The 16,161-nt window shown below is 44.7% G+C and overlaps 1 protein-coding gene across 2 annotated transcripts in view; it reads left to right on the top strand.

Annotated features, from left to right (window-relative positions):
- sorcs2 (sortilin-related VPS10 domain containing receptor 2) overlaps window positions 1-16,161 on the top strand; it is a 698,208-nt gene that overhangs the window by 545,312 nt on the left and 136,735 nt on the right. For both annotated transcript variants that reach the window (XM_041197348.1, XM_041197339.1), the window contains exon 10: window positions 4,778-4,924. In XM_041197348.1, coding sequence (XP_041053282.1) covers window positions 4,778-4,924 — 147 coding nt within the window. The remainder of the gene's footprint in view (window positions 1-4,777; window positions 4,925-16,161) is intronic.

Genomic DNA, 16,161 nt, shown 5'->3' with positions numbered 1-16,161 from the left:
ACTTCTTTGAAATTGGCTTTCCCTCAGTTAATTATTCTTACTCTGGATTGTTCCTTGCCCTTTCTCCATAGCCAACCTAAACCTTACATTGCAAAGATACTCTCCTCTAAATGTTTCCCCACTGACACTCGATCCACAGGCCCACCTCGTTCCCAAGAACCAGGTCTAGCAGCGCTTCCTTTCTTGTTGGACTGGAAACATATAACTGTAGAAAATTTTCCTGAACACGCTCTAGGAAGTCTTGCCCCTCTCCATGCTTTTCACTACTACTATTCCAGTCTATATTTGGATGATTAAAGTCCCCCATTACAACTACTCTGTAATTCTTACACCTCTCTGTAATTTCCTTGCAAATTTGTTTTTCTGCATCTTTCCCACTAGTTAGTCACTTATAGACTACACCGAGCAATATAATTGCAGCTTTTTTGTTCCTTAGCTCCAACCAAATTTGAGCCACGTCTCTGTTTTTGCCACAACATCACATTTCCAGATGGCAATCTGTGCCTTTAATTCACCAATCTCATCTACCACACTCATGTCTTATGTAATTTTAATTTAAAAATGAAATCCACAAAGGTCTATTCAGCCTTCATGAAAATCCATTCTTGCTTCTTACAGAAGATGATATTAATCTATTTGTATCCTTCCTGAGGGAATGCAACCATTTTATCTTATTTTCCTTGTTTGGTTCTTGCTTAGTCATAGATGTCCTTTCAACAAGTTTTAATGTTTGAACTTACTGATACTTGTGAACAGGACAACTTCAAATCTTTTCACAGCTGCTTGTACAGCAAAAACAGGCTTCAGGTCAGGACTGTGGAATAAACATCATCCTTGGGGTCTTGCTGGTTTCAGGAAGCCTTCCCTTACCCTGGGAATGGGAGTTGTGCTCTCCACTGGAGGCACCTCCTCTGAGGAGGAAGGGAGGGCCAGAAGTGGGAGGAGGCCAGGGGTCCATGTTCAGCCTCCAGGGGAGCCACCTTTGGGAGGACAGGCGCAGGCACAAGGGGCGCCAGACCAACAGGAAATGCAAGGCGGAAGCGGCAGCAGAAGATGCCACTATCCTGCTGCCAGAGTTTACAGGCGGCGAAGCAGCTACCTCAATATGTCTGAGGTGCAGTGCTGAAGGAGGCTCCGTCTCTCAAGGGAGACAGTGACCTTCATCTGTCAGACGATAGGCCCTGAGATCTGCGCTAACTGTGGGTGGACACCCCAGGCCAGTGGCGTTGGGTCACAGTTGCCTTCAACTTCTGTGCCTCTGGCTCTTTCCAGGGGTCGGCCGGTGATCCTTGCAGTGTCTCCCAGTCAGCTGCATGCTTATATCAAGCAGGTGAGAGACGCTCTGTTCAGGCGTGCATTGACTTTCATTCACCACCGCCTGGATGAGGCCAACCAGACAGAGCGAGCCAGAGGCTTTGCAGTGCTGGTTGTGGGTTCCCCTGCGTCCAGGGTGCAATGGATTGCACACGTGTGGCCATCAATGCGCCAGTGGGTGAACTGGGTGCCTTTGTCAACAGGAAGGGATTTCACTCCTTGCACATGCAGATAGTGTGTGATCATAGGATGCAGGTTCTGCAGGTCTGTGCAGAGTATCCAGGCAGCTCCCATAATGCTTACATCCTGAGACACTCCCAGGTGCTGAGGCTCTTCAGTGCTCTGGCCCAGCTGGATGGTTGGCTGGTGGGGGACAAGGGCTATCCCCTCAAAAGGTGGCTCATGATGCCTCTCCGCCATCCAAGAACAGAGGCTGAGCAGCGGTACAATAGGAGCCACGGCTCCACAAGGGCTGTGGTAGAGAGAACCACCTGTCTTCCCAAGATGCACTCCTGATGCCTGGACTGTTCAGGGGGTGCACTGCAATACCCCCCAGATCGTGTGTCACTGATAGTGGTTGCATGCTGTGTTCTGCACAATCTGGCGCTGGAAAGGGGGTCGCAGTGGAGGAAGAAGATGTAGATGCAGATGCTCTGGCTGCACATGATGAGTCCAGTAGTGAGTCCGATGACCAGCACACTCAGGAGAACACTGAGGGGATAGACGCCGACCTGGGCAACCTCCAGCGAGCCAGGGACACTCAGGAGGCTTTAATGCAATGAACCTTCAGCTAGCCCACCACAGATGAACCTCCCACACACGCCAGGGCTGCAGTCTCCACACTCAATACCTGAGAGCAACATCTCCCTGGTTAGGAACATTAACTATGTGCCTTGTCAATAAAGCTCAATGACAAACAAGTCACTCATAACATCATGGGTTCCCATCCACTTGCAGAAGTAAGGGATCACCTTGAACCATGCTCACAAATTAAGCATTTAATGAATGTAACAAATAAAACAGAAAAGAGACTTAATTCAAAGGTGTTGAGCTGCACACCAAATTATAATCAACTAATTGCGGGGCAACATAAAACCACCAGTGAGAAGCCCATGGTGTGCCTAAGATGCCTTAAGTTTGTGTTTCAGGTGCTACATCTAAGTGCTCCTCCTTTGCTGGCACTGGCATTCAAGACAGCCTTCTCATTCTGCTGTCCTGTTGGCTTTGATAACCTTGGCGGGCATCCGCTGGCCCGTGGAGCCTTTGATGGCCCCACCTGGGAGGGAGCAGCCAGTCCCATGGCTGGCATCTCCCCAGTCACCGCAGCCGCATCGGATCCCACGGTCACTGGCAGAGGGGCAGAGGAGCTGCTACCCTCATCTGGTGCACCCTGAGAGGAGCCCGCAGAGACGACAGGCAGCCTTTGTGCCGATGTGAGATCGCTTCAGACCTCCCTGCTCACCACTGATGGATGGGCACCTAGCTGGGATACTTGGTGCCCAATCCATTTCCCACACTGACACTGACCAGCTGAGGTCAATGCTGTGTGAGGGCTTGCAGGTCAACAGTGGAGTGGTTGCAAGGACAGATATGGTGACCTCATTGCACAGCACTCTTACCCTGGCACCCCAGCCTCATTGCCAACGGTGGACATGGGTGCATGGCGCTTCTCCGGCTCTATTGCCTCCTGCTCGTATCTGGTTATAATCTCCAACCGTGCCTGGCCTCCACTAGTCCACATCTGCTCTACGTTGTGTGTAGTTTTCTCCTGAAAAGGAGAGAGGAGCATTGATTAGTCCACCCCGTATCTGGATTGCCATTGCATCCCTGCCAACCCCACCTGAGTGAAATTTTGCAGGGGTCCAGTGAATTGTGATCCTGAAGTAGCCACACACACTCAACAAGCAGCCAGGGCTGACCCCCCCACCCTTACCCACATGCTGCCTCCATCACATTTGCCACCCACACAGTATAACCTTCCAAAGCAAGGATGCACAAGTACGTGGAACGCCAAAGGCAGCAGATGGATGGGTGACCCCCTTGAGTTGGGGAGGGGGGGGCCGGTGTGTGGAGGTGGGTTGGGGGCCGGAGTGTTGGGGGTGGGGGGTGGCGTCGGAGCATGGTTGGGGGGGGGGGGATCGTAACTGCTGTGTTACATGACTCATGCCTCCACGGTACTCACTTTTCCCGCGCGCAAAAGGACATTGAAGCGCTTGCAGCACTGAATCCAGGTGCGCCGCACCACGTCGTGCGAACTCTCAATTTCTGCCACCTCCTCCCAGGCATGTTTGGCCATGTCCGGGTTTGGGGGGGGGGCTCGTCCTCCCGTCCCTTGGAATGAGGACCTCACGCCATGCTGCCACCTCCCCGAGGAGGGCAGCAAGGCACTCGTCCAAGAAGCGAGGGGCACAGTGCCCCGCTGAACTGCCCTCCTGCCTGGCCTGCTCACCAGCAGCACTCTGGGGATCCCTCTTGCCGGCCATGGTTGACAGCCTTTTCAAGGCTGCCTGAGTGCTCTTTAAGCAGGCCACCACCTCGCCATTGGACCCAGTGGCCATTGCAGCCCTGCCGCTCCCACTCCCTCCCACTGTCCTTGGGAGCAGCGTTTCACGCTGGGTGGGTCTTAATTCTCCCCTAAGGCTCTCTTGACTGTGGGTGGGGGAAGGAAAAGTGAGAGTGAAGCAACTCAGAACAGTTTTCACACCTGTACATGGGAGAAACATTGGAGCTGGGTCCTGAGCGTTTTACCTGACGCATCTCGTCAAAGAATGATTTGTGGTGCAGAAGGATTAAAGCAGGGAGAAATCATTTCAGAAGTGAAAGATAAAGATCCAGGATCAGAACTTATTACTCTCATTTAAAAAGAGTAATTATATTGTTGGTTTGTGTAATGTATATATGTTTGCATATATGTATATTTGAATAAAATACTTATAACTATAAAACATATATTTACGCATAAATGATGCCCTGAAAAATTATTAAAAGGTTAATTATTAAAAGAAATAACCAAAGAAACCAATGTTAGCGTTATTTTTAGCTTGTGCTTTCCTGATTGGATGAATGACGCTGTATATTGCAATTAGCAATGTAATCTGTTACTCAAGGGTCTATTACCAATAGGGATAAATTACACAGCAATAGTGCCTGATATGTGCATGTCTTTCATCCATCAGTTCTTAATACATTTTCACAACTCGATATACTCAATCCAATTTCTTAATGACATATCTGGTTTTGTTTTAGGTACTAGCAGTTTTGTTAGAATAAGAGTTAGAATCGGAAAACTGCTTTGATTATCTTGACTGTATATTAATCAACCTGACATTTTGGCTTTGAGGAAATTTTAAAGCAATGATTCAAACATAGCCCCAATTTGGGAAACCGTATAAATTTGTTTATGCCGTGGTTACTCAATAGTTTTTTTCTTCTTCCTTCTCCTGTTTCCTTTTTTGCCTTAAAGGTGCAGGGAGTTAAAGGGGTTTTCTTGGCTAATAAAAAAGTGAATAGTAAAGTGAAGACCTACATCACCTACAACAAGGGCCGTGATTGGCAACTATTGACTCCACCTTCCACTGACATGAATGGCAAGCCAACTAACTGTCATCTAGTAAGTGTCTCTCTAAGAAAGCTGTGCTATATTCTGATGTTCCTGTTTTTAAATTTGAGGTGTGTTTAGGAAAAGAAACTTGCCGGCATATGTGTGGCCTGTGGCCCATGTCCTACGCTATATGACTGATTCTTAACTGCACTCTGAAATGGCCTATCAAGCAATTCAATTGTATAAAACCCTCTGCAATGGTTCAAGAAGGGACAAGAAATGCTGGCCTTGCCAACGACTCTAGGCCCCTCACAATTTTGTACATCTCAATCAAATTTCCCCTCAGCCTCCTCTGTTCCAAGAAAAACAACCCCAGCCTATCGAATCTTTCGTCATAGCTGCAATTTTCCAGCCTTGGCACTATCTTCATAAATCTCCTCTATACCCTCGCTGATGCAATTACATCCTCTCTGTAATGAGGTGACCAGAACTGCACACAGTACCCAAGTTGTGGCCTAACTAATGTTTTATATAGTTCCAGCATAACCTCCCTGCTCTTATATTCTATGCCTCGGGTAATAAATGAAAGGATTCTATATGCCTTCTTAACCACCTTATCAACCTGTTCTGCTACCTTTAGGATTTGTGGACATTCACTCCAAGTTGTCTCACTTCCTCTACACCTCTCAGTATCCTCCCGTTTACTATGTAATCCTTTGCCTTATTTGGCCTTCTCAAATGCATCACCTCACACTTCTCTGGGTTGAATTCCGTTTGCCACTTTCTGCCCAGGTGACCATTCCGTGAGGCACTTTAATCATCATATCGATTGGGCAAATCAAATTAGCAAAAGTAGCTTGGAGGGTGAATTCATGGAATGCATTTGAGACAGCTTCCTAGAATAATATGTTGTGAAACCGACCAGAGAAGAGGCTATTTTCAATCTTGTTTTGTGTAATGAGACAGGGTTAATTAGTAATCTCGCAGCAGGAATCTTCAGGGAGAGTTTCATCATGATATGAAAGAATTTCACATTGAGTTTGTGAGTGACATACATAAGTTTGAAACTAGAGTATTGAGCTTAAATAAAACCATTTGCATATATTTGATCGGCTAAGCTAGATTGGGAAATTAAATTTAAAAGTTTGGCAGTAGATGAATAATGGCAAACATTTGAAGAAATATTTCATAATTCCCAAGGAATCTCCAGTCCATTGAGAAATAAAGACTACACTGGAAAAGGGATCCATCTGTGGCTAACTGAAGAGGTTAAAGATAGTATTAGATTAAAACAAAGAGATTAGTAATATTGTCAAGGACAGCAGGAAACCTGAAGATTGGGAGAGTTTTAGATATGAGCAAAGGATGGCCAAAAGGTGATAAAGAGGGAGAAATTAGAATATGAGAGTTACCTAGCCAAAAACATAAAAACAACTTGTGAGAGCTTCTACAAATATGTAAAAAGCAAGAGAGTAGCGAAAGTAAATCTGGATTCCTCAGAGGCTGAGACAGGAGAGATTATATTGGGAAATAAGGAAATGGCAGAAATGTATGTCTTCACAGTAGAAGATACAGTATAACACTCAAAAATAGTGGGAAAACATGGGTTTAATGAGAGTAAGGAACTTAAACTAATTAGTATTAGTAAAGAAAATTTACTGAAGAATTTAATGGACTGAAAGTCGTCAAATCCCCTAACCCTGATGGCCCACACCCCAGGGTTCCATGAATGCTAGCTGTAGAGATAGTGGATGCACTGATTGTGATCTTCCAAAATTCCCTAGGTTCTGGAATATTGTACCTGTGGATTGGAAGCTAGCAAATGTAGCACTGCTATTCAAGAAAATGTTGGTATTCAGGGGCATTTCCGAATCCTTGCAGAAGAAACACAAAATTGACATCTTGGTACAGAAGGCATTGAGGTAGACAAATGGTATGTTGTCTTTTATTGCAAGGCAGTTGAAGTACTAGAGTATTGAAATCCTGCTACAATTTAACAGGACTTCGTTAAGACTACACCTGGAATACTGTGCGCAGTTTTGGTTTCCACAACTATAGAAGGATATACTTGTTTTTGAGGGTCAAAATCCTGGGAACTCCCTGCCTAACAGCACTGTGGATGTACCTACACCACATGGACTGCAGCGGTTCAAGAAAGTAGCTCATCACCATCTTCTCAAGAGCAATTAGGGATGAGCAATAAACGCTGGCCTAGCCACCGATGCCCAGATCTCATGAATGATTAAAAAAACAAAGGTTCACAAGATTGATTCCTGCGGTGAGAGGTTTGTCCCATGAGGAGAGATTTAGTAGAATGGGCCTAAACTCTCTCAAGTTTAGAAGAATGAGTGGTGATCTCATTGAAACATGTAAGATTCTGAGAGGCCTTGACAAGTAGATGCTCAGAGGCTGTTCCCCCTGGATGGAGAGACTAGAATTAGAAGGCATAGTTTCAAGATAAGAAGATTGCCATTTCAGATTGAGATGAGGAAAACTTTTTTCACTAGGAGTTGTGAATCTGGATTGTGAATGCTCAGTTCTTGAGCATATTCAGTGCTGAGATCAATGGAGTTTTGGACTTTAAGCAAATCAAGGGATCAACAGGAAAATGGAGTTGAGGCTGAGGTTCAACCATCACCTTATTAAATGGTGGAGCACGTTTAAGGGGTTGAATTGTCAAGCTCCTATTTCATATCTTCTTATGCTCTCTGTCTTTACAATCTATAGCCCCTCCCATCTCCAGTCTCTATAAGCCACCTAAGCCCTTTAATGCATTGTCACCTCAGATATCAGTGCCCATTTCACCCACAACTTCCTGTTTTAATCACTCCAATTCAGCTTTCGATTCTCTCCTACACTGGAATGGACCTAATTAAAGCTTTAAGCAACATTCTCTTTGACTCTGGTGTATTGTTTGTCTTTGTTCATCTCAACCTATCTGCAGCATTTGACACTGTCAACCGCACCATCCTCCTCCAATATCTCTCTGTTGGTGCTCCATGGAGCTGCTTTTACTTGGTTGCAATCTTACCTATCCAATCACAACTAGAGCATGTCCAGAAATGGATTCCCTTCTCATTCTCAATTCAAGTGTCTCCCAAAGAGTGTCCTGTGCCCCTCCTCTAAAGGGTGCCCCGGCAACATCATCCGTAGACATGGATCTGCTTCCAAATGTAAATTGATGCTACTTGGCTCCACCTTTCCACTGTCTCTCTCAACCCTTCCCCTTGACAGGCTGCTTGCGGTCTTAGATATACAGTAATTTTCTCCAGTTAAGCACCGGTAAGACCAAAGCCATGGTTTTTGGCCCTCATCATAAACTCAGTACTGCATTCCCTGACTGTTAGACTCAGATGAGGTCCTGATCTCGTATGCTTTACATCACAAAGGCCACCTACTTCTGCCTTCATGGCGTTGCCTGCTCCACCTCAGTTCATCTACTGCAGAAAGCCTCAGCCACGCTTTTGTCACCTTCAGATTCAACTATACTAACCCTTTTCTGGCTTTCCACTCTTTGTAAACTTCAGTTCATCCAAACCTAATCTGCCTGAGTTCTATACCTCAAGTCTCGCTCATCCAGCACTGCTCTCTTCACTCAACTGCATTGGCTTTCAGCCCTCCAACATGTCCAATTTAAAATTCTAATCCTCGTTTAAAACCCTTATTCCTTGTCACCTCCTCCAGCCCTACAAAACCCAAATTCTCCATTCCTCTGACTCTTAACTCCTCCCTTCAATCCATTTTTGCCAGGGATGCCTTCAGCTGCATGGGAATCTTAGAATTCTCACTCTGAAACTGTCTACTTTCCTCTCCTCATTAAAAGCTGCTTCTTTGTTCAGTGCACCTAATTAATTCTAAATCTTCGCTTTGATCTTTTCTTTGACTACATCCGTGAAGTTTTTTGGGACACTTTTCTATGTTAAAGGCCCTGTGTAAATGCAGATTGTTGGTGGATATAGTGGGAAGTAAATTCACAATTGTACTAAAATTTGCATGTACAGCTGCAGTACTGAATGAACTGATCTCAGTTAAGGTACTGATAGGCATGTTACCATTGGTTTTTGTCTGACAGGAAAGAGAGGAGAGATCATGTCGAAGGTTCCACTGTCCCGTGATCTCTGCCGCATAATGTTTGTATGTTGATGTCCCATGAAGATACAGAGCTGTGTTTAGCTTGGCTGGGCCTCATTGCATTCTAGTCAAATAGCTTGTTGAAACTGACTATGCAGGCTCATATTTGAGCATCTTGGTAAGGAGTAAATTAAGGGGAGAAAAGGAAGTTCACCAGAATCTTCAAGCCAGAGATTATATTGGAGGCAATACCAAAATATGTTCAGTTGTAAATATTTTACTTTATTCTCGGTACTGTGTGGCGAGACTTTAAATGTGCAGTTGTTTTGGATTTATTATTGACCCTCAGAGAGCTGATTTGAACAACATGAAGAGACATACCAAGTGGTATTGCAAAGTTGTGGGGCCATAGGTCTTGTCTACAAACTGAATAGGATCCTGGAATTTGCTGCTATTGAGAATCTTATTCAAAGGGCCTGTGCCTCGGGTGTAGCACAACTTGGGTTGAAAAGGTTATGGTGTTAAAAATCTGTGGTTGAAATTGAAAATAACAGAGATCAGATGTGCTGATCTCCTTGTGCAATCCTCTGATCTGTATTCATATTGAGCATGATGCTGAATTGTACTTGCTATAGATTGTAGTAGGCAGGAGACCTACATCGGAACTCTAAGATCCGCAATGGAGTCAAACAGGGTTGCATTCTAGCGCTGATACTCTTTGGCATATTCTTCTCTTTGTTGCTGTCATATGCCTTCAGTTCACTTACAAACCGGAACTGATGAAAGCTGTTCAGCCTTGCCTGTCTGAGATCCAAGATAAAAGTGCACTAAGTCCTGATCAGAGAGTTACTCTACACTGATGATGCCGTATTCATGTTCCATACTGAAGAAAACCTTTAGCGGCAAATGGACAGACTCTCACATCTGAAAAGAGTTTAGTTTGACCATCAGCCTCATAAAGACAAATGTCATGGTCCATAATGTTGCCATATTGCCATTAGTCAGTATTGACAGTGTGACATTGGAAGTTGTTGACAGCTTCATATATCTAGGCTTCACAATCACCAGAAATCTGTCACTTGATGCTGAAATCGACATGCACAATGAAACAGCTGTAGCTGTTATGTCCAAGCTGAGTAAGAGAGCCTGGAACAACAAAAATCTGACTGAGAACATCAAACTGTAAGGCTACCAAGCCTCTGTCCTCAGCACCGTGGGGAGTCCTGAACAACATATGCTAGGTAGGAGAAAAATCTGAATGGTTTCCACCTTAGCTGTCTCAGACATATCCTCAGCATCTCTTGGCAGGACAAGGTCAGCAACTCAAGAGGTCTGTGAGTGTGCTAATTCCATCAGCAAACACGCATCTGCGCAGGGTTTTCCATGTTCATTGGATGGATGATGGCTGTAAAACCAAAGACCTTCTGTATGGTGAATTGACCACTGAGTCACAACTTGCTGGATGCCCATACATTGCTACAAGGACAACTGCAGTGAGATAGGAAGATGACACTGACAACTGGGATACAGTTGGCGATGAACATGATCCCTCGAGACTGACTGTTTGGAGGAGCATTGGAAGAGGTGAGGAGAAACTCAGCTGGATGAAAAAAGGGCCCAGAGAAAACAAAGGCCAGTGAATCCTGTGCTTTCTCAGCCCACTGTCTTCCTCAGTCTACTGTCTTCCTCTGCAGCAAATGTGATAGAGACTGACATGCCAGAGTGGGGGTTCTGAGTCACAACAGACGATGCTTAACATAGGCGCAAAGCATTGTCTCAGAAGATGGAAAGCTGCCAAATAAGAGGTTGTATTAGGCAGGAAAGTCTGAGGAGATGAAGTGTTTCTGTTCTGATGTGCTGGGAAAGAATGAGTCAAGCAGAATTGCAGAAGGTGATGTTCAACAGCTGAATGTCCATTTTTCAGGGATGTGAAAAATGGATGGCTAACAGTTGAAAATCACGGGGCAGGGTGCTATGGCCACCTCATTGATGACGAAGGCCAGCCTGCAGTATTCAGGGGAACCTGTAAACGTGTGAGCCGCCTGGCATGGTAATAGCTGATTGTGGTTGTGGACTCCAGTATTAGATACTAGAAAAGAAACAAGACACAGCCTGCCCAACTAAAATAGGGTAAGGCTGCTTAAGTTTGCAAATTACAGTCTTAAATTATAGAACAATCACTTTGAGATTCCAGTGGTGATTTTCACCTGAAAAACGGGCAGCCTGAAGTTCAAAATTAGCGAGGGGTAGGGAGGTGTGTGTGGCACTCAGGCCACACCATTGATGCGCAAGACTCATCTGAGGTAACTTTCAGGTAGGCCTGTAAAGGGCAATCATCACGTGCGCAGACTTCACCGGCCTAACGAGTGTCCCTTAAAGGGATTTTTGGTGGCTGCACTGAAAAAGGCCCAGGAATTTTTATGGAGGCATCTTTTTATAGGGCGTGGATGTACAGAAAATGCTCTTCCTTGCCCCGCACAATACTACAGACCACTACCAGTTTGTGCTCAACACTCCGTGGGATCAGCTTCTCTTCAGGTCCAACCTGATGGATGCCTTAATGTAAGATCGTCTTGATTTCCTACTCTCAGCCAGTGTGCTGGTAGTGAATGCCCATTTGGGACTTGCAGCCTTCCAGCAGCATTTAAATGATGCGTAAAAGCTGATGCTTGCTTCAAACTGACAATGCAGCCCTTCCAAATCTGCACCTGCTTCAGGCACAAGTCCAGAATTGTCCCTTCCATGTCTGACAGTCGATACAATGGTATGAATAGCAACCATTCTGACTCAGTTGTGCAAGCAGTTGCTTGCTGATAGTGAAGAGGGCTACTAGGGTGTCCTGATGAAACTCATTCAAAGATGGTGCTTCTGATAAGTGAGTGTGTATTTCTAAAAGTGTTTTAGATCAGGTTCAAAGTTCAGTAAGTCCCTGTTTAAGTTGCCCCATTTTAAGTTGTTCCACTTTAATGTCAGTCACTTATTGACGTTTAGTATCTGCAGTTTTGTTTTAATGTTGTTTCCTGCCAGGTCTGGCATAGAGTCATGTGATTGGCGCCATTTTAAAAAAGCCTCTTCCGCTCTCTGACCCTCCCAGTTGCTGCTGCCAACCTCCCCTCTCGCCGGCTTTCCCTCACGCCGCCAATCCGAACAGTTGCTGATGAATCTCCCTTTCACAGACTCTGCCAGTCGCTGCCAACCGACCCTCTCGTGACCCTCCCTCTTGCCAACTCTCCAGCTAGTCACTTACTTTTGCAACTTGACGCTGCTCTTTCCTGCCTCTCGCCGTTCATTTTACAAGCCCTCGCTCACATCGAGAGTTCAGGAGAAGGAGGCACCGAGTGGGAGAGGTGGTATGAGGATGGTTCAGCAAACACGATCGCCGGCGACCTGGAGGGTTGGGAGCGGGAGAGGAAGCAAGCTGGAGGATGGGGGAACGCGAGAGGCAGTGAGCCAGACATAAGGAGAAAGAGTTAACGTGCTTATTTTATATTTTTAAATTTATTTTATTTTAGAAGATATTTCACTTATGACTATAGGAATTTAGCAATGTAGAATATTTGGTCATAATGAGGAAATTTGATTTGCTTAATGTTTCATTTAAAGTTGCCGTTTTCAGAAATGCAACTACAACAATAAGCAAGGGATTACTGTATCTGAAGATTTTATTGAAGCAGATAGTGAGTAGCCACCATTACCTTTTGTCAAAATATAGATGCAGTATCCAGTAAGAATATTTTTGCAATCATAATTTCAATTTTAAGAGAACCATGTGATTATTATCAGCAAAGTCCTTGCCACATGCCAGACTCTAAAGTTGCTATAGATTAGTTTAATTGTGAGTAGTTGCTATTTGAAAACTCCTGGGCACCAGATATACTTAGGGCTGCCATGAAAAGTGGTTTCAAATAAGAACTCTGTTTTTAAAGGCTTGCTGTATTTTTATTTGACGAGCAATAAGTTGATAGCCTGTAAATAAGTTATTGCAATTGGGAGTTAAATGAGATTGATGGAGAAGAAAAAAATCAAACTGGCTCTGTTGCTTGACTCGAGATCTTCCCAGACCTGATTTCCCTCTAAATGATTGCCCAAGTGATTATATAAATCTCAGCAGCTGAAGATGAAAAATTTGTCCCACTGTGTATAATGTTTTTATATATGCCTGTGCAGTATAGAGTTAAGAAATGGGTCATAATATAGCAAAGACATTATGGCAATAGCAGAACTTCTATGGTTTTAGTTTCTCGCATTTCATAGATGTTCTTATTGGTAAGATTTTCAATGGTTCCTTATCCAAGCAAATCCTTCTGGGACTCTTGTTATAGTGCGAGCAAAACTGATCTTGAAATGTTTTAAGTTAAAAGGGGAATGTACAATGGACATGGGGATAGAATGACCATGCAGTTAAGAACGTAAGAACATAAGAAATAGGAGCAGGAGTAGGCCATTTGCCCCTTCAAGCCTGTTTCACCATTTAATGGGATCACGACTGATCTGATTGAGACCTTAATTCCACTTTCCTGCCTTAGACCATAAGACATAGGAGCAGAAATTAGGCCATTCGGCCCATCGAGTCTGCTCCGCCATTCAATCATGGCTGTTTCTCAACCCCATTCTTCCGCCTTCTCCCCATAACCTTTGATCCCCTTAACAATCAGGAACCTATCTATCGGTCTAAATACACTCAATGACCTGGCCCCCACAGCCTTCTGTGGCAATGAATTCCATAGATTCACCACTCTCTGGCTAAAGAAGTTTCTCCTCATCTCGGTTCCTTTACTCTGAGGCTGTGCCCTTGGGTCCTAGCCTCTCCTATTAATGGATACATCTTCCCCACGTCCACTCTATCCAGGCCTTTCAGTATTCTGTAAGCTTCAATCAGATCCCCCCTCATCCTTCTAAACTCCATCGAGTATAGACCCAGAGTCCTCAAACATTCCTCATATGTTAAGCCTTTCATTCCAGGGATCATTCTCGTGAACCTCCTCTGGACCCTCTCCAGGGCCAGAACATCCTTCCTGAGATAAGGGGCCCAAAATTGCTCACAATATTCTAAATGTGGTCTGACCAGAGCCTTATAAAGCCTCAGCAGCACATCCCTGCTCTTATATTCTAGTCCTCTCGAAATAAATGCCAACATTGCATTTGCCTTCCTAACCACTGACTCAACCTGCAAGTTAACCTTAAGAGAATCCTGGACTACGACTCCCAAGTCCCCTTGCACTCCAGATTTCTGAATTCTCTCCCCATTTAGAAAATAGTCTTTGCCTCTATTCTTCCTACCAAAGTGCATGACCTCACACTTCCCCACATTGTATTCCATCTGCCACTTCTTTGCCCATTCTCCTAACCTGTCCAAATCCTTCTGCAGCATCCCCACCACCTCAATACTACCTGTCCCTTCACCTATCTTTGTATCATCTGCAAACTTAGCCAGGGTGCCCTCAGTTCCTTCATCTAGATCATTAATGTATAAAGTGAAAAGTTGTGGTCCCAACACTGACCCCTGCGGAACTCCACTAGTCACTGGCCGCCATCCTGAGAAGGACCCCCTTATCCCCACTCTCTGTCTCCTGCCAAACAGCTAATCTTCTATCCATGCTAGTACCTTGCCTCTAACACCATGGGCTCTTATCTTACTGAGCAGCCTCCTGTGTGGCACCTTGTCAAAGGCCTTCTGGAAGTCCAAGTAGATAACATCCATTGGCTCTCCTTTGTCTAACCTACTCGTTACCTCCTCAAAGAATTCTAACAGATTTGTCAGGCATGAGCTCCCCTTGATGAAACCATGCTGACTTTGCCCTATTTTACCATGCACTTCCAAGTATTCTGAAATCTCACCTTTAATAATGGACTCTAAAATCTTACCAACGACCAAGGTCAGGCTAATTGGCCTGTAATTTCCCGTCTTTTGCCTCACTCCCTTCTTAAACAGGGGGGTTACATTAGCAATTTTCCAGTCCTCTGGGGCCCTCCCTGACTCCAGTGATTCCTGAAAGATCACCACTAACGCCTCCACTATCTCTTCGGCTATCTCCTTCAGAACTATGGGGTGTAATCCATCTGGTCCAGGTGATTTATCCACCTTCAGACCTTTCAGTTTTCCTAACACCTTCTCCTTGGTAATGGCCACCATACTCACCTCTGCCCCCCAACTCTCTTGAACTTTGGGGATGTTACTCGTGTCTTCCACCGTGAAGGCTGATGCGAAGTACCAATTCTGTTCCTCTGCCATTTCTTTGTTCCCCACTACTACTTTTCCAGCGTTATTTTCCAGTGGCCCAGTGTCCACCTTTGCCTCTCTCTTACCCTTTATATATCTAAAAAAAACTCTTGCAATCTTCTTTTTTATTACTGGCTAGTTTACCCTCATATTTATTCTTTTCCCTCCTTATTTCTTATTTAGTTGTCCTCTGTTGGTCTTTGTAGGCTTCCCAATCCCCTGGTTTCCCACTGCACTTCACCGCATTGTATGCTTTCTCTTTAGCTTTTATGCTGTCCCTGACTTCCCTTGTCAGCCATGGTTGCCTCGTCCTCCCTTTAGTATGCTTCTTCTTCCTAGGGATGAATTTTTGCTGTGTCTCCCAAATTACTCCCAGAAACTCCTGCCATTGCTGTTCCACTGTCTTTCCTGCTAGGCTCATCTCCCAGTCACTTCTGGTCAGCTCCTCCCTCATGGCCCTGTGGTTGCCTTTATTCAACTGTAATACCGTTACATCTGATTCCAGCTTTTTCCTTTCAAATTGCAGGGTAAATTCTATCATTTTATGGTCACTTCCTCCTAAGAGTTCCTTCACCTTAAGCTCCCTTATCAAATCTGCCTCATTATGCATCACTAAATCTAGAATTGCCTGTTCCCTGGTGAGCTCCTTCCTCCTATAACCCTTGACAACTCTTTTGTCAATCAAAACTCTGAGAGGATAAATTCTTCCTCATCTTCATCTTAAATGGGAGACCCTTTATTTTTAAACTCTGCTCCCCTAGTTCTGGGCTTCCTCACAATGAGAAAACAACCTCTCAGCATCTACCCTGTCAAGCCCCCTCAGAATTTTATATGTTTCATTAAGATCACCTCTCATTCTTCTAAATTCCAATGAGTATAAACCCAATTTGCTTTCTTCACAAGACAACAATTGGGGCTGTTTTCCTTGAGTGAAGAGAAGGTTGAAGGGAGAATTGATAGAGGTATTCAAAATCATCAGGAGTCTGGACAGAGTAGATTAGGAAAAAAACTGTTC

Source organism: Carcharodon carcharias, chromosome 1 (assembly GCF_017639515.1).
Source record: "Carcharodon carcharias isolate sCarCar2 chromosome 1, sCarCar2.pri, whole genome shotgun sequence".
NCBI lineage: Eukaryota > Metazoa > Chordata > Chondrichthyes > Lamniformes > Lamnidae > Carcharodon > Carcharodon carcharias.
This window is presented reverse-complemented; position numbering and strand designations above follow the sequence as displayed.